At 46.6% G+C, this 27,291-nt stretch overlaps 1 protein-coding gene across 3 annotated transcripts; it reads right to left on the bottom strand.

Moving 5' to 3' along the window:
- Window positions 1–151: 151 nt before the first annotated feature.
- Window positions 152–26,921, bottom strand: spire2 (spire-type actin nucleation factor 2). 3 transcript variants are annotated; one of them, XM_023827146.2, is made up of 15 exons: window positions 26,091–26,914; window positions 20,117–20,157; window positions 19,608–19,979; window positions 16,740–16,820; window positions 16,463–16,627; window positions 15,609–15,695; window positions 15,328–15,469; window positions 14,107–14,273; window positions 13,185–13,407; window positions 10,903–11,045; window positions 10,654–10,791; window positions 6,166–6,233; window positions 5,725–5,752; window positions 5,303–5,400; window positions 152–2,362 (listed from the first exon to the last, which is right to left on the bottom strand). In XM_023827146.2, exons 1-15 carry the CDS (start codon window positions 26,389–26,391, stop codon window positions 2,131–2,133), a joined length of 2,286 nt encoding a protein of 761 aa, XP_023682914.1. In that variant the 5' UTR covers window positions 26,392–26,914; the 3' UTR covers window positions 152–2,130. The 3 variants fall into 3 exon arrangements, with proteins under 3 accessions (XP_023682914.1, XP_023682915.1, XP_023682916.1); XM_023827147.2 differs by having other exon boundaries at window positions 15,349–15,469; window positions 26,091–26,904; XM_023827148.2 differs by having other exon boundaries at window positions 2,147–2,362; window positions 5,682–5,752; window positions 26,091–26,921.
- Window positions 26,922–27,291: the final 370 nt, after the last annotated feature.

The following is a 27,291-nucleotide window of genomic DNA, read 5'->3' as shown; positions in this document are numbered from 1 at the left end:
CTCCGCTCCGGGCCGCTTTATATATTCATGAAGCGCGGCCAGAGCGATCCGCCGACGGCTGAAAGTAAAAGAGAAGCCGGGACGCAGAGGCGGGATCAGCGGCGTCGCCAGTGGGAGGCGGAGCGAGTCAGACGCGCGTGGACGAGGCGCGCTCCTTCCGCCGGCGTGGGCTCTGCGGCTGCCGCCTTACGGACTTTATTCCAAACCTGTTATCGGTAATTTTACGTTCATTCGGCGTCATTTTGGTGAAGTATTCCTACATAAATTCCAGGGGCGTAGTTAGAGACGAATGGATAGGGGGTCTGAGTCTGTACTAGGCATAGCGATGGCAAACTATTCATCACTTAAATGCATAATTATGGGGGGGCTAAAAACATGTTTGTTTGTTTACTTGTTTTATTTATTATTATTATTGGGGGGTTCAATACTTAGAGTAACTGGTATATAAGAATTGTCACGCAGCCACTGGTATTATGAAACGATGTGACTCAGAAAATGGTGTATTGAAACATGATGTTATTTACATGGTTTCTGCTATTTCGGAATATCCGGCTTTACTTAAAAGTTTCTCTAAGTGGGTCAATAGGCCATCCCTGTATTGAGTTAACGAATATTTCTGAGCCTTTTTATGACTATTCATTCTGCTGTTAAGTTACATGCTTCTCCAGGTCCAGTATTAACAGCTGTATATTTTGAACTATAATAGCTGGACAAAGCAGCATACGTTATAGGAGCCTGTGTAGCAGACCTGATCAAAAATACAAAATGCAAGGAAGCTTGCTGCCCTTGAAGCCATCTTGTCTGACACAGACCCTCGCCTTGTGTGGACGGGAGCATGTTCTTCCTGGACGCGTCACATCTTCAGTTTGCCGGTTGCATGCATCTGATCTGGGGCAGCAGGTCCCAGCAAGGCCACAAAGCTCACCACATGCAGTTTTTTTTTTTTTTTTTACTGCAGTCGAGGTTTATTGGCTGATAATAATGACATGAGCCCACCAGATTTAGGATGGGGAGGAGAGGCAATGGCAAGTGGCCCCCCCACCATGAACAGCGCCCGGCCCTGCATTCAGGCACAGACCAGGGTGCTGATTATGGGTCTGTGACAGCAGGGTGCTCTGCCTTTGTCACTTTCAGCGTGTCACAGAGCCAGTCTTCATGCCCTGTGCAACCCACAAGCTGACTCCAGTCCCCACTTCCTGTTTGTTGTAGTCCCCTGTGGTTTCCATGGCAGCGGCGAATTATGGTTTGCCTGCACATAAGCGCCGGGACAGTGGGGCGTCGTGCGAGCGAAGGAATTCACCCTTCTTTTCTTGTCAGTTCAAAAAAAAAAGCTACATTCGGCGTGAAAGCGATGCAAGCGCGCAGAGAAAATTCAGTGTGAAGAGACTCTGGGCCTCTGTATTCTCTGTCTCCGTCGTCCCCCTTGTCTAGTCTGCGGTCTGCGCTCGGCGGAGGGACGCGGAGGGAGGTTTCCCAGCGTTTTCAAGATACCAAACAGCTGCACAATGTCAACTGAGCTCTTTCTAACATGACGACAGAAAATCTGCAGGGGAAGTTAGAGCTATTGAAATATAAAAATGCTTTCAGAGGTTTACTGAGATGCTCTTTTTTTATGCTATGTTGATATCGTATAACATTATGTGTTTAGCACAAACATATACATTTAAGTCATTCTTTAAAAGGAAATATAAAGATTTCAATTCAAATTATAAACAAAACCAGTAGCCACTGAAGCATTCGTACATTTGTGCCCTGACAACCTATTAATCTCTAGCCTAAAGGATGTATAACGAACAGATACCGCCGGTCGCCATGGCAGCCATACCGCTAGCCTTCCATCCAGGCCACGCCCACCATACCGCCAGCGGACAGGAACACACAGAGATTCTGTTCTAAGAAGAGCGTGTCCACGACATGACCAAAGGCCCCTGGCATCTCCACCCTGCACACTCCTCACCCTTAGATGTGAAAAAAGAATGGGGGTAGGAGTGAGGGCGGGGGGCAGTAGTCTATTCAGGTGCAAACAGGCACGGCACAGGTGTGGTTGCAGCAGTCAGGCAGGAGGGGGCGCAAACCGAGGCTGGGATGCCGGCAAGGGGGCAGGAAGTGACGGACCAGTCAGTCTTCCCTTCACTTGCAACACCTTGTAGTGCCTTGCGGGTGCGAGAGGGGGCGCTGCAGTGGCACAGCCCTCTCCCTTTTGGGTGTGTTGTTCAGGATGTCCAGGCTGCGGCGGCTTGATGAGATGACGTCCGCCACGAATTTGGTGCAGTCGGAGCAGACATCACGCAGGCTGCAGCCGTGGGCGTACAGGTGAGGGAACTCCACTTCCACGGAGTGACGGGACAGGCTGCGCAGGGACCTGGGAGGGTGACATGGGGGTCACACCAGGCCTCTGTGGTCACAGTAATCAACCTAATCAAACCCCAACAGGGTTGATTTTTAGGGGAGGCCATAATTCATGCACAGGGGCCAACCTTATCATTAGCCAATGGTATGTTATGAATCTGTGAGTGACAGTCAAGGGGGCCAATCAGCTTTCACCTGGGGTCTGTGGCCACACCTCTGGATACGCCCCTGAACCCAGCAAGCTTGGGCCTTCACCATGGTCTGACTGACCCACTTTGATTTGAGGTTCTGCGGCACATCATCTGAACTTTATGTCACCTGTAATCCTACCTGTGCCCTGAGCTCCGCTGTCATACACAAACCCGACGTCTGACATATAGAATGTCTCCCTGATTCATTATTAGCTACATTATGCAACTCAGAAATGAAACTGCGCTTGGTGATCTCAACCTTTCTAAAAATACAAACCAAAGTGTCTCGTTTGAAATAGAGCAGATACTTTTTTTTTTTTTTTAATTTAGCATCTAATGCTCACTTTATCAAGCAACAATTTTTTTATTGTGCCACAGCCCTGAGGGGCTTTTCCAGTCTTGGCAAGTTTCGCACTGCAGCTCTCATGCCACGCAGATGCGGTACACAGTGTAGCTGAGGGGCCCCTGTCTGAGCGTGAGCCTTAATAATCGCTACCTACTCTGCACCCCCACGCTCCTCCAGATCAGTGACCGCTGACAGGACCGGCGCCCCCAAAGTAAACAGCCTGAGGACTGCAGCCTCAGCCTGTTATAAAGCTCAGGGCCCGACTGCAGCCTCAGCCTGTTATAAAGCTAAGGGCCCGACTGCAGCCTCAGCCTGTTATAAAGCTAAGGGCCCGACTGCAGCCTCAGCCTGTTATAAAGCTCAGGGCCCGACTGCAGCCTCAGCCTGTTATAAAGCTAAGGGCCCGAATGCAGCCTCAGCCTGTTATAAAGCTAAGGGCCCGACTGCAGCCTCAGCCTGTTATAAAGCTAAGGGCCCGACTGCAGCCTCAGCCTGTTATAAAGCTAAGGGCCCGACTGCAGCCTCAGCCTGTTATAAAGCTCAGGGCCCGACTGCAGCCTCAGCCTGTTATAAAGCTAAGGGCCCGACTGCAGCCTCAGCCTGTTATAAAGCTAAGGGCCCGACTGCAGCCTCAGCCTGTTATAAAGCTAAGGGCCCGACTGCAGCCTCAGCCTGTTATAAAGCTAAGGGCCCGACTGCAGCCTCAGCCTGTTATAAAGCTAAGGGCCCGACTGCAGCCTCAGCCTGTTATAAAGCTCAGGGCCCGACTGCAGCCTCAGCCTGTTATAAAGCTAAGGGCCCGACTGCAGCCTCAGCCTGTTATAAAGCTAAGGGCCCGACTGCAGCCTCAGCCTGTTATAAAGCTAAGGGCCCGACTGCAGCCTCAGCCTGTTATAAAGCTAAGGGCCCGACTGCAGCCTCAGCCTGTTATAAAGCTAAGGGCCCGACTGCAGCCTCAGCCTGTTATAAAGCTCAGGGCCCGACTGCAGCCTCAGCCTGTTATAAAGCTAAGGGCCCGACTGCAGCCTCAGCCTGTTATAAAGCTAAGGGCCCGACTGCAGCCTCAGCCTGTTATAAAGCTAAGGGCCCGACTGCAGCCTCAGCCTGTTATAAAGCTAAGGGCCCGACTGCAGCCTCAGCCTGTTATAAAGCTCAGGGCCCGACTGCAGCCTCAGCCTGTTATAAAGCTAAGGGCCCGACTGCAGCCTCAGCCTGTTATAAAGCTCAGGGCCCGACTGCAGCCTCAGCCTGTTATAAAGCTCAGGGCGAACGAACCATTTACGATGTTCTAACGCATGATGGGCTCCTTTACTGAATATGTCACCTGGCAACCTCATAAACAGCATATTTATCTATGGAAATCCTCAGGAATGCAAAACGCAATGGTGTGCACTTATCAGGGGCTGTACAACATGTAGGGACAGTAGACAAACCCTCTAACCCGGGGGGGGGCAATCTTATCCGCAAAGGGCCGGTGTGTATGCAGGTTTTTGGGATAACCTTTAGATCAGCTGTTCAAACCCAGGTGTGAGGTCTCTTCAACCAAACGGATCTCTAATTAGTAATCTAATTATGGAGTTGCAGCAAAAACCCGCGCACACACAGCGGCCCTTTCTGGATAAGATTGCCTACCCCTGCTCAAACCTCAAAACTCTGCCATTTTTAATCACACAGTCGCTTAGTGGGTAGCGCCGTGGCCTTGCGCTTTCAGGCGTGGGGGGTTGATTCCTGCCCGCAGCTCCTAGAATGCAGAGCTTGCATGTTCTCCCCGCGCCTCGCAGGCTTGCTAAACATTTTTCCCCATAGAGCAAAGACACAAATTTAGCTGCATCACTGTTCCTAAATTGCACATAGCGTGTGATTTTGTGTGATGGACTGGCATCCCGTCCACTGTGGCCTGTCTATGCTCGGACAGGCTCCAGGATCACCATGACTCCATATCGGATAATTTGGAATAAAAGATGGACGGATGAAATTACGGTTCTCTGTGTTCTAAATGCCAACCGACCAACACAGTGTGACTTGGAGAAAAACAGTCAGGCATGTTGCTGGACTACAGAGCAAGAATTAAATGGACATGCCAGCATCGCTATGCTACGTCTGTAACAATGCCATTACTACGGTGAATAACAATAATAACGATAATTACTACGGTGAGTAACTATAAGGATGATCATTAAAATAGTGACGAGTAAAACTGTTATGCAAATGTAAGTTGGGTAGTAACTGTTTGCATTGACTCATAAAAGACGCAAAAATATCAGGTTAAAATTAGGAGACTGGTAAACACTGGTCGTCTGGGACACTTTCGGGCAGAAACTTGCTCCGTCCTGTCAGTTCATGTCACCCACAGTCTTTTCAGACCTTCCTATGTGGGGACTTTGAGCAAATGATTTGTATGGAGGACGGGACTCACTTGAAGACCTCGCTCTTTCGGGAGTGGCCGCTCAGGCTGCTCTCGAAACCCACTGTGTAGACTGGGATGTGCGCCATTTTCTTTGAAGGGATCTTCATCTGCAGAAAGAGGCAGGGATGGTTAGGGCAAAGACCACAGGAGGACGGGGAGAATCTGCAAGACCCCTGAAAGGACTGGGAACCCACATGAGCCAAAAACCACAAACCAACATGGCCGAGAGACACAGACATGCACCAACATATGGTCACCAGCGCGCGTAGCCAAAACGTTCATTCTCTAACACTGGCATTTTGTTTCATATCCATATGAAATAAAACATGATTTCAAAAGTTTCAAAGATGTTGCATAATAGTACATTATAATAGTAAGTTTAACATACAAACAAAAGCTGATCCACAAGCAGGAAGAAGGAAGGACAGTACCTTGGCACTGCAGGACCCACAGACCGACCTGAAAAGAGAGTGGAGATTAAACCTGAGCAGCCCGGGTCCTGATCATTTAGCTGACCTACTTTGCCCGAATAAAAAACTGGAGCAGAAAGTCCGACACTTTCTGAAAAATTATCTGAATCACGTAATTGCTGTCTGCCTGTAACACGAACTAATGTATCAGCATTACATACCAGGGGACTACATTAGTATTGGATGACAGATGATTAGGGGTCATGGGTTTTAACCTTAAGGTTGTAGGATCAAGTCCCAGTCAGGCCTTTGCTGCAATACTCCTGAGTAAAAGACCCAGTGATGTAAAGGTTCAATCTCCCACACGTGCCTGTTCTAGCCTACATATGCAAACAGGTCTTGCAGACACCCTCTGATTCACCGCAGCGTGTCTGTGCACATCACAGTGTTTCCACAGCTCACCTCTTACACAGGAGACAGGTGGACGGCCAGGAGAAGAGAGGGAACTTCACTTTACAGCAGCAGCAGACCTGTGACACGCACAGACACACGCACACGTTTGCGGGTTTGTATGCAAATGTAAAGCATACGCAGATAGGAAAGCAGACAGCAGAGAGACAGAGAGGGCGGTAAGGAAAGGGAGGGGGAAGAGAGCGGAGAGAGCTTTTAATATTCTCTGACGTTGAATCATGTTTTTATAGTAAGGGATAGTTCATGGTTTTACGTATTTGGGAGATGAGATTACAGCAAAGGATACCACAAACCATCCATGAAAAACCAATACAAATAAACAGAAAAAGGGAAGAGAAAGGAAGTGAAAAGGGGGATGGAGAAAGCCATTAAAAATAAAGAAGGAGGTTATCCAGTAAACTTTAATCATGGCAGGACCCATGTGCTGTGGCCAGAAAGTGCTCTCTCACAGGGGACAGTGGTGCAAGGCTGCGGCACACTCACTTCCCTAAACTGGCAAGACGCACGGCACAGAATGGTGAGCAAACATGATTGTTAAAAACTGCAGAATCTGTTGAGGGAAGCTTATAGTCATAAGGAATCAACTACTCTCACTATTACTAATGCTTCTGGGTAGCCAACTCCTCGCATGAAGCAGATTAACCCATTCGGCTCCCAGTTAGTCCACTCAAGCAAATCGATTTGAAACGGTTTTAAAACGCAGAAAGAGCTTCGACAGGAAGGGGCTCGGCACGGAAAAGGAGCAGCTGCAGGTTCGTGCAAGATGTAAGACACAATAAGATAAGACAGAATTTATTGATCCCAGAGGGAAATTTCTGTGCATACAGAAGCGGAGTACATAAAGTACAGACAAACAAATATAATGCAAAACAGACAGAGGGCAAGACAAATCAAAAAGTACCTAAATAAAATATCCAGAGAAACAAAACATTATGGAAATAAATAAATATAAATTGATATAAATATGAATAAAGTAATAATAACAACAATAGTAATAATTATTAGTTATTATCATTATTATCATCGAATTATAATATTATTAGTGGATGGTATATATGAAAAAAAACAGAGCCCTGGGCTTCTACCATAGCAAAGATGGGATTTTTCCTTGTGGTGTTTGGGCTGGGGTGAGCAGTAGCAAATCAGGACAAGAAAGTGATGAAGGAGCAGAGATGCAGGAGGTCGCAGAAACTGTGACCGCATGTAGAGAGAGGACACTTCAGAAAGCGGCCGTCCTACAGGAGAAAGCCAATCGCTGGCAGGATACCCCCCCCCCCCCCCCGTGTGGCCACTGAAGATGGTGATCAAAACCTCTCAGTGCTCTACTGAGCCAAAGGTGGACAAAGAGACACAGAAAGAGCCTTTCTGACAGATTCGAGGGGGGAATAAAGCTCTTCTCAAGTCACAGACAAACAGACAAAGAGGCGCAGGCAGTCACCCAGGTTTAACCTGAGCTCTGCAGTGAGGGTACGATTCTCGGTGAAATCGACGACCCCAGGAAACCACAGGGAAAGGGGGTCTTACAGGAGAGCAACAGTAAAACAGCAAAAAGCCAAAAGCAGTTTCCAGAAGTTACCATCTTTACTATCTTGCCAAAGAGAAGCTACCACAATATGACTATTTTAAGGACTATTTAAAAGCTCAGTGGGTTAAGCCCCTGTGCCTGTGATCGGAAGGTTGCTGGTTCGAGTCTCGGCAGAACAGTCACATCTGTGGGTTCTTGAACAAGGCCCTTAACCCCCAGCTCCATGGCTGCCACCACAGGTGACTGCAGAGCCACCATCGCCCACATATGTGTCCCTGTGTCATGGAGAGAATGAGGGGTCAGACAAAAGGAGAATTCCCTCCTGAGGGATCAATAAAGTATAAATATCATTACTATTAAATGCAAGATTTCCACGGGTCTGTTGTCCACTAGACTCATCACTACAGGCCACATGTAACCTATGATCATGCTCAGGGTATAACTCAAAGCTCAGGCACAGCTTTGGAGATCCTCAGGGGAGCATCCCGCTGGACCTGCACCACGGCCCATCAGTGGCCACACAACCATGTCCAGCATTAGGCCAACAAAACCTTAAAGTCTTCACAGGCCTGACCCTGCCCAGCACCCCCATCCAAAGGGGCCAGCCAATCCAACGCAAACTGCTGGAGGAGTTTTCAAGCCCAGAAATATACTCACTGAACAAGTTACTCATAGTTCAGCTGCAATTATGCAATGCTAATAAATGAGACTTGTTCAGCTTAGACTCCATGGTAATTATTGCATTAAATATCTAAAATTATTATAGTTGCAAAGTACCAACTACAGGCCAGTTTATTGGGTACACCTAGCTACTCCCAGGTAGGATCCACTTCTTCATCCAGAAAGTACTAGTTTTGCACTCTACTAGTCTGCTAGTAACTAGTCTAGTAACTAGTCTGCCCCTTCTCCTCTGTCCTCTCCCATCAACAAGGTATATTTGATCACAGATATGCCATTGACAGGATCTTTTCCGTTCATCACACTATTGGCTGTAACCTCTAGACACTGCTGTGTGTTGATATCCTACAAAGGAGCAAGGGTATAGATTTGACTATGGACAGTTGGGATGTGTCCCAGTCATAATCGGGGGAGTACTGTGTGTGTTCGGGGGCAGAGGGGGGTTCGGGGCTGAACTTTAGACATGCTAGAACAAAGAATGTCAAGGCAGAACATTTAAGGTCTAAATTCCTCATTGCTTTGAATTAAGAGCAAAGCCCTAGAGTTCTAGAAACTATAAAGAAATAATAATTCTGCCACAGATATATCTACCCACTGTCCTTGGGGACACAAAGAAATTCTAATCTCATTCCCAACTGATGAAATGTGAATATAAGTGATTCTGGATGTATAATGTTTTGGTATAAATCAGAGCTAACCAGCTTTATATACTCAGTCATCATTAACAGAAATATGCCTCAGAGTGGGAAAGACATTTTCTAAACTGGCCTGTATGTCTCTTCTGATAAGTCTTGATATAATTTATGACAGAGATCTCAGCAATGAAATATGTCAGTTCCAGGCCCCGGGAAATATTTTGATCTGGGATCAAAACACTGATACCGGCTCAGTGTCAGACCTTATCAATGAATAAGGATCCTAAATATATATTTGGACAAATATATATTTGCCTGACCAACAATTCTGGTCAGTTGTGATATAACTGATACGCTGATACAATCTCTCAGTACTTGAGTATTTACTGTTCTGAGAGTATGGCAGGGACCCAGGAAAGGTGGCTGTTTAACACTGTAAATGCAACAATATTGACTGTGTAATATGGGATGGTGGGGGCTATGGACATCCCAGGGGTGGGGTAAAGTCAGTTGATGGCAACAGTCACCCAATCACTCTCAATTACCATATTAGAGGCAATTTGATTGGTTGTTTTGCTCCTGTAATATTGCCTGCACCCCCTTGTCTAGCACCTGACCCCGTTGTAGTTTTTTCCACAACCAGACGCTTGTTTTGCTTTCATATGTGTTTTCTCTTTGTTGTGCTTCTCCCTGAATATGTTCATGAAGTAAAAACACAATCCAGAACAATCCACTTCATCCTCACTTATACCTGCGTGGAGAGATACAGTCTGAATCAAACGTCAATAAATGGGCGAGAAGCCATCTTAGATCTGTCTAAATACAAAGACATTAAATTCCTCCTATAAACAGATGATCTAATTCTGCTGTCAGCCGCAGAGCCTGGAAATGTCGCATGGGTTCTGTCAAAATGGGAATTAAAGACTAAAAATTTGGTGCTCCAGAAGAAAAGTGTAGATGACAAGGAAACAATTTAGCAGAGGAAACACTGTCCCATATCAGTGGTCAGCATGCACTTATTTCAGGCCTTGAAATCAGCTTTGACTTGGCAGTGAATGAACTGAGAGAGAGAGAGAGAGAGGGCTGTTGGCCAGAGACAGAGAGAAAGGGAGACTGCTTCTGGTCACCCTGAAAAGGACATGTGGTCATTGCAAGACAGGAAATTAAAAAACAATTAATAATTGAAGAGAACCATGAACGGCCCATTTATTTATGTTGTGATTCCTGAAAGCCTGCCAGCCCCTGAGGGACAAAGTGACCAAAAACAATGGATTTCTTTTTTTATTTTACTTTTATGCACAAAAGGTCTGTTCATTACACTTGCAATATATTCTGTGTGTTATACTGGTCTGACTGATTGTTTCTTTAGCATATTCATGGGGTGCCAGTGGGTGACACTGTGTCCTTTCACTGGTAGTGTTGTGAGTTTTATTCCTGACCAGTCTACGGTGTGAATGGGATGACTGCCGTCCCACCCAGAGTGCATTCCGTTTGTGCTTTACATCCTGGGAAAGGCTCCGAGGCTCACCGTGTTCTCACACTAGATAATAATCAGCCTTAGGAAACTGATGTTTCGGCAAACAGTATTTCACATCACAAAGCTTTAAGAGATTTAACAGGAGGTGAGGTGACTGACAGTACCTTGCCTTTACGCAGGCTGTTGTACAGATCTTTATTTGGTAGGAACTTCTCCATTTCTGCCTTCACCAGCACCCGGCGCACATTGATGACTTCATCCACCGTCAAGGCCAGACTCTCCACTGGGTGGCTGAACTCCTCCTTCAAAGAGATGCAGAGAGAAAGGTCCCAAAGTTCACCAACCCCACCAAACCCCATCGCAGCTACAGCACCAAAGTGCCGGGGTGTAGAAGCAGCCGCTGTCAGACTCACCATCCACTGGTGCTTCTGGCCCTCCTGTGTGGGCGACGAGCTCTCGGCTGCTTCCATCCTTTCATCCACGGAGCTCAAGGAGTTACGAGCGGGAGAATAGCCCCCAGCGGAGGGGGTCAGCCAGCCTTGCATGGGATATGAAGCTGCGGAAAGAGGAGATGGGCGTCAGCAGACGATTGCTGATCATCCTACGTCTCACCTGGTGAGGCTATCGGTAAACCGCACGTGAGGAATACGTTAAGACTGATGTTGTAGTCCGGCGGGATGGAGCTACACCTTTCTCCTCCACCTCTAGGCCACAGGGCCTCCAAAGCTCCTCTACACCTCCACCACCACGTGTCTCACGAGGCTGAGAAAGATCAAGGCCGAATTAGGTTTCTCCTGCCAGAAATAAACTCGCCGTTTTAATAATTCATTTTAAGTGAAAAGGCTGGAGTACATCCCAAGGTGAAGCCACTATGAGAAACACGAAATGGACCCCTTGCAGTGATTTCGGGGCTGTTCCGGAGCGCACAAAGACACTGTGCTGTTTACAGAGCTTTCCCACAATCCACAGGTACTCAAGTTACTTAGAATCAACGCTGCAGTCTGTTCAGTATCTGAATGACCTTCAGCTCGCTCTTCATACTTTTATTTGTTTCTGCTGTCCATAAAATGTCTGCCCTTATAACTGAAAGAGATAAACTGCAGATGCATAAGAAACTCAAATGTGTTCAGGTGCTAGTCGACTGTTATATTTTTAGCAGTGGGCTTGAATTTAATTCCACGGCTGGAGGCCTCCTCCATAATTCATGAGCTTGCGCAGTGAAAATGTGACAGAAAAGCTGGTGGAAAAAAAGACATTTTGACTCTCTAGCTGACAGACTAACTGGGGGATTCTCGGGTTACACATTGACAGCAGCTGTACCATTTCAGCTGCTTTCAGAGCGTCCTTTTTCAGCTGGGGTCACTGGTACTCAGCCCTGCCTTTCAGTCAGATAAGAAATCGTGAAATACCACAGCGGCCCTAAAAAATGTAAATTCATGGAGTAACATTTAATTGCATATACAGTTTCAGTCCTAAAACCAAAGCAATATTCTGTGGTACCATCCTTGAAAAACTAAAATATTACATAAATAGTACATGATAGCTCTTTATATTTCTAACTAAAGCAAATGTTTATTCAGTTGAGGAGAGTGGATTGATTAGATGAGCTAAGATGCAGGCAGACTCTGACATACTAAGTTCATATATTCCTATCATTGTGGGGACTCTCCATTTATTTCTATGCTCAAACCCCTAAACCAAACTATGACAACCGTAACCCTACCCAGCCCTAATCTTAACCACAAGTAAGAAAACACAAGACTTTTGACATTTTTAGTTTTTTGAGAAGTGGGCACTGGCACCAGAGGTAAGGCTGACTGAACAGACCGCCCTCTGGACGCCATTCCTTGTGCCCACCCCCAAGGCCCTAAATGTATGTGTCATGAGAGAGTAAGTAATGAGAGTGTCTAAGTTGTGATGTGTGATTGAGACACAGGTGGCCACGGGAGGACAGAGGAGGAATCACCTGCATCCCAGCGACGCACCTGCAACTCAAAGCCCTATATGTGTGTTGGGGTGACGGAGCGGGAGGAGGGAAGCATTTAGGGATGGGGAGGAAAGGATCGGGGGGGGCAAAGTACCCCCCCTCTGGAGCCAGCCCCCCCGCTGACCCCCATAAGCACCCCCGTTCCCCGAAATCCACCCAGGGCGGGAGAGCCGAGGCCCATCCAGTCCGGGGGCCCAGAGCAGCGGCACCACCGGGCACCACAGAGCCCGGGGCAGCCAACCAGACCCCACCACAGAGGGAAAAACTACACCCACCCCACCATTCAGTCAACTCCCAGACTACGTAAGACAACAGACACCCAGGTTTGGTCCATTCTCCTACTCTATTGGATTCCCCACAGATACACAAAAAGACTCACTCTGAATCACAGCCTCCCTGCTATCCCTCCTCAGCACACTCTATAGCAGGGTTATTCAAATCACGGTCCTTGAGGTCCGAGCCCTGCTGGTTTTCCAGCCTTCCTTTACCTGTGAGCCGGCTGTGAAGCCTCTGACCAATCAGAATCAGTAATTATTAAACTAACTACCTGGGAGAAGAGAAAACACGGCCTGGATTTGGAATCGAGTTCCAGATTTGAAGAGCCCTGCTCTATAATCATATATCAAACATAACCGGACCATGAGACCACCAGGAATCTATTATTAGGGAAGAATACAGCCTACACCCTTGTGCTTAATGTTAACTGACCACGATGCAGTGGGGGTGCGCCTCCCCCCCCCAGGGTGCACGCCCTCGGCCGCTCCCCTCTGCGCAGCGCAGCCCCGCCCAAGTGGGCGGAGTCAGACAGCGAGGGCAGCAGCTCCCCCCGGAGGCCAGCCAGGTCATGTTCCGAGAAGGAGCGGTCACGCTTCAGGGGTGTGGGCGAACTCTCGGCGCGGCGGAGCTCCCCGCTGCCCGGGGACTCTTCCTCCTGCGGGAATGGGGGAGGGCTATGGGTGAGGATGAGGAGGGCCAAGGAATACGACACCTGTGTCCAGAAATGATAGAACCGTTTCCATGACAACGTGCCCACAGTTACCATCACATCATCAACGCCACGAGAACCGTTTTTTTCACTATTGTCTGGACATCACTGGCCTGCAGTGAATATATTATTTACAGTTTTAAAACAGAATAACACAGCTGAAGGCTTTTACACATTTACATCTCACTGGCTTGCTGTGAAAGGCCAGGCGTGAATTTCACCAGCACAAAAACACAACTTCACACATGTATTGCACATCGCATGGTGCCGTTTGAGGAATCTACCTTAATCTTTATTAATGTGTAAGATAGAGTACAGTACAGACTACAGTACACACACAACATGCACCTCAATAGAAAGCTTTCATAATCTTCTACAAGAGATATTTAATTTTTGTGTATGGAATTTAACGAGTTTTTTGAGGTTTCAATCTCCTCATCAAACTGTCACATTGCATTAATTAAACTGCAGTATCATACCTTTTCTTGTGGTCTCAAGATTTGACACGCCCAGTATTCCAAAAATGTGTGTGTGTTTAAGTGGGGCAATTATGTTGGGAGGGGCACTTTGTAAAAACAGTTCAGATCTGTCGACATTTTGGTCTGAAGGCATCTTTACATCTCGTCCCCCAAACGACTTTCTCACCTCGAAAAGGTTCATCTCCTCCATCTCGGCCAGGGTGGGGGCCTTCAGCAGCACGCGGGGCCGGGGAAGGGGGCGCCCCCCCACCTCTGACACGGACAGGTCAATGCAGGAGGTGGACTTGACGTCATGCGGGCAGGGGTGGAGCAGGCAGGGCAGAGAGCCGAATGCTGCGGGTCGGAACAGATCAGATCAGAAGACAGTGGTGGGACCAGCGTGTGACGGTGCAGGGAGCAGTGCAAGCGTGTGACGGTGCAGGGAGCAGTGCAAGCGTGTGACGGTGCAGGGAGCAGTGCAAGCGTGTGACGGTGCAGGGAGCAGTGCACTCAGGGCAGGAAGGCACAAGTACTGCACAAAATGGTCCCCACAATGTAATAAAAACCTAATACACACACACACACACACACACATTTGTATTGGTGACCGTCCATTCAATTCTATTGCCAAAACCCTACTCCCCTCAATGACAACTTTAACTCCTACCCAGCCCTAACCTTAACCATACATAACCAAATAAAATACAAGAATTCAGGCGATTTTGTTTATTGTTGATTTCAGTGAAAGTTTTTTATAAAGTTTCCTCTTGTGTAGACCAAAAAAAATGAATGAAAAAATGGTCCCCACAATGTTATATATACACTCACCTAAAGGATTATTAGGAACACCATACTAATACGGTGTTTGACCCCCTTTCGCCTTCAGAACTGCCTTAATTCTACGTGGCATTGATTCAACAAGGTGCTGAAAGCATTCTTTAGAAATGTTGGCCCATATTGAAAGGACAGCATCTTGCAGTTGATGGAGATTTGTGGGATGCACATCCAGGGCACGAAGCTCCCGTTCCACCACATCCCAAAGATGCTCTATTGGGTTGAGATCTGGTGACTGTGGGGGCCATTGTAGTACAGTGAACTCATTGTCATGTTCAAGAAACCAATTTGAAATGATTCGAGCTTTGTGACATGGTGCATTATCCTGCTGGAAGTAGCCATCAGAGGATCAAAATTGCTTAAATCACCGCTCTTTCCCATTCTGACATTCAGTTTGGAGTTCAGGAGATTGTCTTGACCAGGACCACACCCCTAAATGCATTGAAGCAACTGCCATGTGATTGGTTGATTAGATAATTGCATTAATGAGAAATTGAACAGGTGTTCCTAATAATCCTTTAGGTGAGTGTATATAACCCACACACAGACACACAGAACACTGTGCGGTCTTCACCATGATACTGATCGGACGTACGCCTTTTGGAACTGGGGAGGTCCACGGGCTTGAGTTTGCGCTCCTGTTTGATCTCAGCAAGGATCTGTTCATGCAAGGACTGCTGCTCCAGTGGAGGAGGGGGCAGACTCCGCTCTGATACCTACAGAAGTGGGGGGGTGGGGGTCACGCGGACACACTGAAGACCACCCCCTTCTGGCACAGGCCTCATCAGTAATTATATTTTAAAATACAGCTGCTTAAGTGAGCGTGTGTGTGTGTGTGTGAGGGTCCATGCCTACCGGCTTCAGGGGGGGTCGAGACCTGATGAAGTCGAGGATGAGATCATGGGCATCTCTCTTCACCTGTGTAGGGATGTCTCCATCCACCTGGAAGAGGGATGCAGAGATGTGGGTTAGGTCTGCTCCCCCCCCCACGCCACAATGGCTCACAGAGCCAAAACACCAATTTTATGAAATATTTAATATCATCCAATCAGTGGGCAGATTATTACGTAAACCTGCCTCTTAATGCGAACGACCTCCCCTAAACAGCAAAACATGTGGAAACTGAATATATATAGCATGCAGAAACGGTCCAGTTACTGTTTGTCTAAATATCATAATGGCTAAGATCCATGATTTAACCAAATGTGAATGTGCTGTGATTGTTGTTGCCAAATGTGGTGGTTCCAGCATCTCAGAAACAATGCAGCAGTGTCTAGAGTTTACAGAGAATGATGCAACACACGAAAGCCTCCAGCTAGTGGGAGTTATTTGGGGGGAAAAAAACACCTTGTCAATGATTGAGGAGGATGGCCAGACTCCTTAAAACCAACAGGAAGGCCGCAAATGCAAAAATAACAGCTCAGTGCAACAGTGGTGGGCAGAAAGGCTTCTCTGAAAGCAAAACTCATCATAGCCCTTCTGGAGGAAGTAGTAGGCCCTACCTCGTAGTAGCTAGATGTACCTAATAATGTGGCCATTGAGTTTACGCGAACTGGAGTTTGGAGATTTGGCCTACATGAACATCACTAGAGACAAACGGTCCTTTTGGTCAGAATGACAGCCGGAGAAAGATAAGAACTTCTAGCTCCTTTAGAGCTATACTTCAGGTCCAGGGAGAGGCCCTTCAGCTCCTGCTAGCTGCAGCTCACCATGACCTTGCGCAGCTGGTACTTGCGGGCGCGGATGTCCTGCATCAGCATCTCGAACGGCGTGAGGCGGAACTCAGTGGGCAGCGGATCAAATTGCTGCTCCTGGACCTTCTTCAGCTTGACGCCTTGCCGAAGCTCCTTCATAAGCTGCACCCAGAGGCGAGCCTGTGGCACCAAACACACAGACGTCTGCTCACGCTTCCATGACAGCCTGGACAGGCACCACTGCCTCAACCAGTGTCTCCATCAGAGTTTCCCAGCATGCCCAGTCTCCTACCCAGTCCCTGTGTTTGAGGGCATCAAGCTCTGCTGTGGACCGGTCCTCCTCCGGCTCCTCAGATCGAATCTTCCTCAGCATCTGTAGAGAAATACTAATTATGAAGATAACCCTTATTAACAATCAGTAAAGACTAGTCAACGATGATCACCTACCCAAAATATTAATAAGTATTTTAAATAGCAATACACCTAAAAATAACATACTACCTGACATTGCGCACTAGTTTAACACTGGCTAACAAGAGGATAATAGTCTAGGGGAATCTGAGATGCTTTTCTGTTAGGATGTCCAAAAGAACTATTATGAACTAGATTGGCATCAGGGCCAACACAAGACAAATGTAAACACTGGCTCACAGATAAATGGAGAGAGGCTGATGTTTCAAAGGAGACAAGGATGGAACCAATCAAATGGGAGAAGATAATAACAACTCCTGGACATGTGCTGATGAGGGAGTCTGGTTTTAACAGGAAGCATTGTTAACAGAGAAACTTGGAACAAATCAATGCAGAGGCCAGCTTCCCTGGATGGTGAGCTTCCTCGTCTCTCATCTTCCTCATCTCTCCAACCACCACATCCACATACTTTGTGCTTCCAAACCATAAGTTTCAACTTTTATTCATTACTGGAAAAAGTGGTACCTGTTATAACCTGAGAAACACATACTGTACCACACAGAGACCATTTAGGATGACCTTTATAGAGCAAGGTATTGTGGGTAAAAATGCAATGCGATCCCACGTGTACCCATAACATGTCATATCGCGCTGATCTACCCAGTCCCCATCACTTTGGACTTCCCGCCCAAACCAACACGTCCTCCACATTTCCGGCCTGGACACTGACAGCTCTTGTAACGAGCTGGTAAATTCCGTCACCGCTTGCGAAAATGCTAAGTTGGGCATGTATTCAAAATCTGAGATCTGTGATTAGTCAGAAATTTTAGGAAAGCACCCAAAACTTGAGGTGAGCGTGGGCTGCAGTTTGGCCAAGAGACCGTCAGGTCATCAAAATGTTGTGATGATTTTTCCACATGGGGGCACATGTCCCGATGTGTCATTCCTGAGCCGATAACAAGCCGTGTGGGCAGGCAGCACCAGGAAAAGACGGGTACAATAGGCTGACAGGCTGACCTTGATCCCCCTGGCTCCACTCACGTGTCTCTAGCCATAAAGACGGAGTTTCAGATTGCCTGCCGCTCCCTCCTGGCCCAGATTCCGCCTGGGAAAGCTTCTCACTGCCCCCATCCCCACCTTCCTGCCGACTCCCCCCCCCGTGAGAAAGCATGAGAATGCCCCTCCCACACCCTCGCCGTCCAACATGGGAAGGCCAGAGCTAAACAGAAATCTTTTACCGAGCTTGAGATGATACATACTGCACTATGTATATATACCCTGTGTTATGTATGTAAACCCCGTGTTATGTATATAAACCCTGTTTTATGTATGTAAACCCTGTGTTATGTATGTAACCTCTTATGTAGGTATATAAACCCTGTGTTATGTATATAAACCCTGTGTTATGTATGTAACCTCTTATGTAGGTATATAAACCCTGTGTTATGTATATAAACCCTGTGTTATGTATGTAACCTCTTATGTAGGTATATAAACCCTGTGTTATGTATATAAACCCTGTGTTATATATGTAACCTCTTATGTAGGTATATAAACCCTGTGTTATGTATGTAACCTCTTATGTAGGTATATAAACCCTGTGTTATGTATATAAACCCTGTGTTATGTATGTAACCTCTTATGTAGGTATATAAACCCTGTGTTATGTATTTAAACCCTGTGTTATGTATGTAACCTCTTATGTAGGTATATAAACCCTGTGTTATGTATATAAACCCTGTGTTATATATGTAACCTCTTATGTAGGTATATAAACCCTGTGTTATGTATATAAACCCTGTGTTATATATGTAACCTCTTATGTAGGTATATAAACCCTGTGTTATATATATATATATATATATATATAACCCTTTATGTATGTATATAAGTCCTTGTGTCCAGCCCCCCCATTTCATACTGTGAAACGGTGCACACTAAGTACTGTGAAAACCTTCCCCCTGTCACCTGCTGTCTGTACTGTATGTCACACTGTGGCCCTGAGGGGACACTATTCTGTGCCCACAGTTGGCCTGTATATGCACGGTATTACAATAAAGCCCATTTGGCTTGACCTGACTCAATGCTGAGCCCACATCTCCGGCACGATGACAGACCCAGAGCTGTAGGGGGGTGGGCACTGTAGTAGGGTTACATTATGGAGAAGCTGGATAAGCTGCTCTGTCACGTGAGGGGATGCGAGGTCGTCGTGAAGGAGCATCTGTAACGGAGCGCTCGTGCAAATGAAGGGCGTCGGAGAGTGAAAGTGTTTCAACCATCAGCCTGTCATCCCCCCCCCCCCATTCACCCACCTCAGCTTTTATATGCTTGATGTCTTAGCCAGCTGTTGTGTAAACACCCTGATCAGGACCCGGCCATACTGCTGGGGGGGCTTTTTCAGAAAATGACCGTGCATTTTTGTGTCAGTCCCTCCCAATTTCCCATCCAAAAAGTACCTTTTAGTCACACCTTTGAGCTATTTATCCACTTTGGTATATTTTCTGAAGATATTTTTCATTTCAGATGCCTTCCTGAGGGCATGATGAAGGGCTCCTTTTTGAGACCTGGTCTGAGGCCACTGTGTGACATTAACCGATACGCCCCCTTCTGCTCATATTTCATAATCGCTATTTATGATCCTAAAAAATCCAGCTGGGACACTGCACATCACTTATTTGTGCAAATCTGAACAGATGCTTGTGACACTTTGGTGAAAACACCCCCACCCCCTGCCGGGACCCACTCCAACCTCTTTGGCATCCCGGATCTTGGTCAGGAAGGTCTGCAGCTCCAGGGTTTCCACAAAGAGGGCACGGCACACCGCCTGGTAATGCTCCGGTGCCTGGGTGGGATTGGCCAGCCGAGAGGCACACAGCACCATCACCTGGCGAAAGGAGCACACCGCACGCAGTGTCCCATCTTCCTCCTCCTCCTCCTCTTCATCATCTTGGCCGCTGTAACCCTCATCCGCCACGCCACTGCCCGTTGACTCGCCACCCTCATCCCCCCCGACCATGCGCTCTATGAGTCGCTCTAGCTGTGGGCTCAACTCCCGCTCCTCGCTCTCGTCCAATCCCCAGTCCAGGGCCCGGTAAATGGCCACGCCCAGGGATTGAACCATCTGCAAGGGTGAGAGGGGGAGCACAGAAATTTACTTCACTGAACAGTACCCAGTCCTGTCCCCCAAAGGCAATGGAGACCAACAGGGTCTTCACCCCAGGCCTGGATGAGGGCTATTTGAGTGGGGTGTTTACTCACCTGGCGCTGTGGGATGGGCTTGAGGGGAGGTTTGCTACCATCTGGGGGTGAGAGAAAAGGACATAACTATAAACATCAATGTCATCACCTTCGTCTACCTGTGCAACAATATCCAGGATACTGGCAGACAGCACAGAAACTCCCAAGCATCTTCACCTGTGAATCCGTGATTGATAAATAAATTGTGCAGAGGTCTGTTTTATAGTCTGTGGGACATTTCTCCTTTCTCTCACTCCAGGCAAACACCATTTAATGTCCCGAATTTAAAAATTCCATAAATTTGTGTTTAGCAAATGCTTTTCTCCAAAATGACACACATTTTCAGAAAGCAAGGTCAGACAGTGTCCCAGGAGCAATTAAGGTTTAAGGGCCACACAAAAGAGCTCGAAAGTGAAGTTAGTATGCTAACCAAGGGATTTGAACTGGCAACCTTCCACAGCATCAAATCCAGCTAAGCCATACACTGTCACTAGGTGAAATGTGTAATTTTGACATAAAGTATTAAGAGTTTCCAGAAAAAGAAGGATGGAAAATCCATCGATCCATCCATCCATTTTCTGCACCCACTTGTCCTATTCAGGGTCGGGGGAGATCAACACACCATTCACTAACAAAAGTAAATCTATGGCTGTCATGCCCCACTCGTCCGATCCTCCCGTGTACCATGCCCCCTCATCTACCCCGTGTGGATTCCCCATGTTTACCAGCTGTTTGTTGTTGTTGTCATTAGTCCTACGTATTTAAGTCTGCGTTAGGTATGTTTTCCCCAGTCCGGTCATTGAAATCTGACATCTGTTTGATGTTCCTGTTTCGTCTCCCTTATAAAAAATCCTCGTTCACCCAATTCCTCGACACTGGCTGCTGCTTCCCCGCTTCGTGCTCGAGCGCAGTCATGACAATGGCCACCTGCAATTCATCTTGGCATGTTTTTGGACTGTGGAGGGAACCCGGAGTTCCCAGAGGAAACCACACGACGACATGGGGAGAATACGCAGAGTCCAAACCTCTGGAGCCAGGGTGGTGGCTTGAACCCTTTGGGTTATTCCACAAAACAAGATTTTTTTCATTAGCCAGATAACTGAAGCTGTAGGTAAGGATTGTCCAATAGGAATGTCACTTACCACTCCTCCTTTTGGACAGTTTTCATGTTTGGCTTAAGTTATACAGCTAACTGGGAAATTCTGCTTTGTGGAATACCGTCCTTTTCCCGGAGGCGTGAGGCAGCAGTGCTAACCACTGTACCACCGCACCGCCCAAGAGTGGAAAAATAATCAGCAAACAGTCTCTTACACAACTCTATAAAGGCTAAGGAGAAGTAAACATCAGGAGAGACACAGAAACACCTTTCACTCCTGCCTTTTACTCTTAGGAAGCAGCGAGTAGTTATAAGAGGCCCAATGTCACAGTGGGCCTGCTTTCATAGTGGGGTACCGCAGGGGTCAATTTTAGGACCACTATTGTTCCTAATTTACATAAATGATATAGACACCAATATATACAGTAAACTGGTGAAATTTGCAGATGACACCAAGGTGGGTGGTGTAGCAGATACTGAACTAGTGGCTCAGCAGCTACAGCGGGATCTTGATTTAATTAGTGACTGGGCCGATACCTGGCAGATGAAATTTAACATAGACAAATGTAAGGTACTCCATGTAGGGAGCAGAAATATAAAGTACAGGTATTTTATGGGACCTACTGGAATAAAGGTAGCTGATTATGAGAAAGACCTTGGTGTGTATGTTGATGCTTCCATGTCTCATTCTCGCCAGTGCGGGGAAGCAATAAAAAAGGCCAATAGGATGTTGGGGTATATCTCCAGGTGTGTGGAGTTTAAGTCAAGGGAGGTAATGCTAAGATTATACAATTCCTTGGTGAGACCTCACCTAGAATATTGTGTGCAGGTTTGGTCACCATATCTTAAAAAGGACATTGCGGCCTTAGAAAAGGTGCAGCGTAGGGCCACAAGAATGATTCCTGGTCTCAGAGGAATGTCATACGAGGAAAGGTTAGTTGAGCTAAATCTGTTCAGCATCAAGCAAAGGAGACTGAGGGGGGACATGATCCAGGTCTATAAGATTCTAACAGGTTTGGATGCTGTTCAACCGAATAGTTACTTTAGCATTAGTTCAAATACAAGAACTCGTGGCCATAGGTGGAAATTAGCGGGAGAACATTTCAAACTGGATTTAAGGAAGCACTTCTTTACACAGCGTGTAGTCAGAGTATGGAATAGTCTTCCTGATAATGTAGTGCAAGCTGAATCCTTGGGTTACTTTAAATCAGAGCTAGATAAGATTTTAACAACTCTGAGCTATTAGTTAAGTTCTCCCCAAGCGAGCTCGATGGGCCGAATGGCCTCCTCTCGTTTGTATAGTTCTTATGTTCTTATGTTCTAACTCCAGTTTTGTTTCGGATTAAAGTCAAATCAATACCCCATCAGGACATACTATGACGTTCGGACACTAGAGAGGAGGCAGACCCCGTAATGCGGGAGAAGGGTTCATTGAGTAGTAAGCCAAGTGCACCAAGAGCCAAAAGGGGAAATCCAAGTGGGTAGTCGGGTCGAGCGCGGAAGGTCAGTCCTACAGGCAGAGACGGGATGTTGAGACGATGGGATGGGAGAGAGAACGAAGGCAGACCGGGACGGCAGGGCAGGACAGGCAAACGGGGCAGGCAGGACCAGGCAGGGAGGTAGGGGCGACCAGGGAAGCAGGGCAGGCAAGACAGCAGGGTATGACGAGGCAGGCAAGGCAGGTGGGGAAGACACGAGACAAAGAAACGCTCAGTAGATGTCATTCGCATGGCAACAATACTTCGCAACACTCTGTGGTATGATTTAGATTTAACTAGCGTGTTGGAATTGTGACACTTGCTAGCAACTGTGTTGCCCCGCCCCTGTGGGCGTGACACCTACTGTGCTGACAGCTGTATTTTTTGTGAATTCAGGAGCTACATTACTGCATTTCTGGGCCAATATCAGTTTACATAAAACTGCACCGATCAGAGATTAGTATCTGAGTGCTGAAAGGCTTGGGTTTATATTACAGCGCTTTTCGTCTTTGTTGCTGAGGCCACAAAAGCAGAAGCTCCAGGAGATGAACCACAAATGGGGAAATACCAACTACGAAAGAAAGAGCACTGATTAATACTCTTTCACCATAGTGTTCGTGCCTTTGTTCAACTCAACATAAAAGAGACAAAAAATGTTTCTTCTAAAAAAAACCAACCTCCTATCATTTGGAAGTGGCAGACGAACACGATGCAGGCAGAAGCCAAAAGCCGGGATCAGAAACCATGCAGAGATACTCTTATATGTTTATAAACATTAGCAGGATGACGCATCGTCAACTGGATGCAGCAGTTGGAGAGCTCCCAAAAATATTCTTCACTAACGCCAAGAATGAGAATCAGCTGATCTGACTGTTCTTTTTTAAAGTTTACAGAAAAGAAAAAATGTACATATTGATTTTGGAGAATGTATAAACAAGCTTAGCGTATAATTCCCAGTCGATCGTAAAGGTCTACAGAAGGATTTACTTCACGCTGAGCCATTCTCATACCTACATATACCTACATACACAGAAGGTAAGCTGCAGCCTGTGGTCAAAGATTAATGTTTAAAGCTACCACCAAACCACAATGTGCCACAACAAAGGAGATGTTGTCCTTTAAAACAAATCACCTTCCTTTTTTGCTGAACTGGTTTTCCGCAAACTGAATTTGAGACAAATTGTGCATGTAAGGCAATTTTCTCTCTTTTTTTGCAGGAAAGATGCTTTATTTTATGGATATTTGTCTATTTGTTTATATATATTAGTCCAGTTTATTGCTTGGTATATGGGTGGGGGTGGCAGCAGGGGTGGGGGGGGGATATTGTTTTTATGTAAAGCACTTTCTATAACATTTTGTTTGTATGAAAAATGCTATCTAAGTATAGTCTGATTGGTTGATTGATTGATTGTTTAATTGATTGGTTGATTGATGAGCCTCTAAAATTACAAATAAGGCATGTGCCGGCCGTGTGGAGGCCATATGCAGGTCATTTGTAGGTCTTGTGACAGACATGCATTTCTCATTCAGTGCTGTGCCATTTACAGGTACTTTCTTTAAGCCTTTTTCCCCCTGAAAATTTCTCCCTCTCTTCAGCAATAAAAACTCCTGTCACGTTAAAGGTTGCATGTTGAGAATAAAGAGTATAAAGAGTCACAGTCACAGAGTTCTGGTTGGTTGAAACAAAATCTTGGCCTGGATTTGTACTCTGTGGACCTGCAATCTCCAACTCTGATTGTAAAGTGGACTTTCACTGACTTCAAAGTCCTAAATTCTGCACAGACCTTAACACACACCAATAAAAATACTTTTAAAGAATGGCACACAACATAATTTTTTGTTTAAAAAAAAAAATAAAAAAGTCTGCATAGCCTGCTAGTGTGAATGAATGGTGATGTTTGTGTGTGTGTGTGTGTGTGTGTGTGTGTGTGTAGGGTTATATAAAGCATGCTGTGTTATGACTAAAGCAGATGTGATTTTTGTGTGTGTGTTTGTGTGTGTGTGGGTCATGTATATATTACATTGCGAGGACATTTGGTCCCCAAAATGTGATAATAACCTGTTATTTTGACATTGTGGGTAACATTTTTTTTTTAAGGTTAGGTTTGTCGTACTTCGGATTAGAGTTACGTCCATAGAAATGAAAAATATTGATACCTAAGCTGTATGTGTGTGTGTGAGTGAGTGTGTATGCTGTACATTGGTGCTTTAGTGGTGAACTTGCTTGGCTCAGTTCTTCTCATAGCTAAAAGCGGTGCGTGGACAGCAAGGTCATCCCATCACAGTGGTCTCTCATGCGCGTGACATCAGAGACAGACTCGGCAGAAACGGAGGGCCAGCTCACTCCGCGCCAACGGCCTGAACAGCAAAATAACCCATGATGCTTCTGAAACCAGATACACTGTGCATGAAGCGAAGGTGCTTTGTGTTTGTGACACAAGGAGCTACGTGTCTTACAAGTAGGCCTATTGGTCCATTACTCTTTCAAAATTTACAACCTTCTCATTATATTATTATTGCTACTATATTAAATATTTCTAAAACATTATAAAATGCATAATTATCTGCTTTCCTTAAGCCTAAATAATGGCATGAGTGTTGCTGTAAATACCTGCCTTAATATTTTGTTAAAAACATTTTTTAAATGAACATTATGCCACTTTGGAATAAATAATTGTGGTTTTGTACAATAATAAGAATGAATTAAAAGCTGAAATACATTTTCCCAAAATTATGTTACTAATAGCCTAGTTATTCATAATTATAATAGGAATGAGGGTAGAAGTTCAGTTTAAAGTGTTTCAAAAGTGTGACATAGGCCTGCTTCGGCCAGACGTCAGGTCCATAAAGAAAAGGCTGGATGCCAGATTTCCCGAGGCTCGGTGCCAAAGCAGAGCCGCATCAGCTCCCCCTGTGAACTCCTCCGGCCTTTCCCCGGGTCCGCAGTCCGTCGCGCCGGTGGGCTGCATCACACTGCAGAGCCCAAGGACGGCGTCCCTCTCACACACCGCACGGAGAACCAAAGCGCTGCTTCATTACACAGACGTCGGGTCAGAAAAGTACAATTACCGCGTCACCCCATAGCCCAGCTGCCAGAAACTGCGCCGCATGAATTATTGATCATTTACCGGCATGTTCCGATACTGTGTGCCTACGGGTATCCAATACTGGGGGCAATAATTATAATCATTATAAAAACAATTCTCTATTCACCAGTTACCTAATGTATTTTATCGTATTTTGAGCCACATGAATGTTTGTTATTAATATATTGCTTAGGCTATAATGTGACATTGTTAGTTGGTTACAGTAAACAGACGTTTAAGTTTATATTACGCCACTTGTAAAAATGACTGTTGTTGTGAGATTTTAAGTGGGAGGTTTCTGACATAAATCCATAAGCGATCAAACGGTCCCTTACCGTGGCTGGGATCCACTCGCAGGGACACGGTTCCGTCTCGGTGCAGAAGGATCGAGGATGGATCCTTGACCCGCGCTGGTCCTCGGAAGCCGGCGGCAGAGAGCGGTTTGCTGAGCCGACTGCAGCATTGGTAACACACCGCCCAAGCCTGCTCTTCATTGATCGGCTGCTCGTAGGATTTCAGCACTTCTTCCAGAGACAGTTCCCGCGGATCGGACAAATCCCGAACCTCTGGCCGGTCTTGCGGGGCCGGCACCCGGGAGTCTCCGTCCCCGGTGCCGATATTTGCTGATCTGGCCATGGCTGCGGCATCAGCGTCTCCTCCATCCTTCAAGCCGCCCGCAGCAGCAGCAGCCGCAGGCCCATGGTGGGCGCTCACTCGCCTTCTTCACAGCGCACTGGCGCACCTGTCACGGATACCACTTTCCATAAGGACGGACGAATGCGATCTTTGATCCGCAGGAATGCCTATCAGAAGCCGTGGGAAGGAGGGCGGAGGCAGGGGACGTTTCCTCCGAGACAAAGACGCCGTCTGCCGGTGCAAGAATAACAACTTAACACAAAGGCTCCTGCAGCTAGAGGCAATGGAAGGGGGAAAGGACGAAGTCATGGAAAGACGAGATGGGATCTGTGTGAAAGGGGGAGACAAGCAGCCGGCGTGTGTTTGTGTGTGTGTGTGTTTTGCGTGTCCTGCGTTCAGCCAGCGGCACATCCCCTGTTATCCGCCCGCACCATCCACGCCCACATACTGAACACGAAATCTGAAACAACTCAGATACATAACCTTGAATTCAGTGAGTCATGCACGGGAATTTATGCATTTAGGCAGATCTTGATTTGTAACGCTGATGACAAAGGGAATCCCACGATGCTGGGGGGGGGGGCTGTTGGGGCACAAACTGAGCGCATATTCGCTTTTAACTATTCTACATGTCCGATGATTCCTCTCTGACTATTCGGTCCATCTCTGTAGAGCAAATGTTTCGGGGCTCATTCTCTAGGCCACTGAGGTTACTGTTTACCTTTAGAAAACATTGTCCTTGGCGTTTGCACAGCTGTAGAGACAAGGTTGCCGGACATGCGTAGTGAACAACATTTTGACAACAAGTAAACGAAAACCGCTGAACACTTAAAATAATCGCTGAAATTGTTTTATATGGCAACTTGGAGTTCAAATGTGGCGATTTACATTTTTCCATGA

Source organism: Paramormyrops kingsleyae, chromosome 13 (genome assembly GCF_048594095.1).
Source record: "Paramormyrops kingsleyae isolate MSU_618 chromosome 13, PKINGS_0.4, whole genome shotgun sequence".
Classification (NCBI taxonomy): domain Eukaryota; kingdom Metazoa; phylum Chordata; class Actinopteri; order Osteoglossiformes; family Mormyridae; genus Paramormyrops; species Paramormyrops kingsleyae.
This window is presented reverse-complemented; position numbering and strand designations above follow the sequence as displayed.

Excerpts from the sequence above, each read along its gene's own strand:
- spire2 (XM_023827146.2), bottom strand. The coding sequence starts at position 26,391 with ATGGCCAGATCAGCAAATATCGGCACCGGGGACGGAGACTCCCGGGTG. Across the intron at positions 14,274-15,327 it reads TACGTCCGATCAGTATCATG|CATTCGGCTCTCTGCCCTGC; the intron begins GTGAAGACCGCA and ends TCCGACCCGCAG. Across the intron at positions 2,363-5,302 it reads CGAAAGAGCGAGGTCTTCAA|GTCCCTGCGCAGCCTGTCCC; the intron begins GTGAGTCCCGTC and ends TCACCCTCCCAG.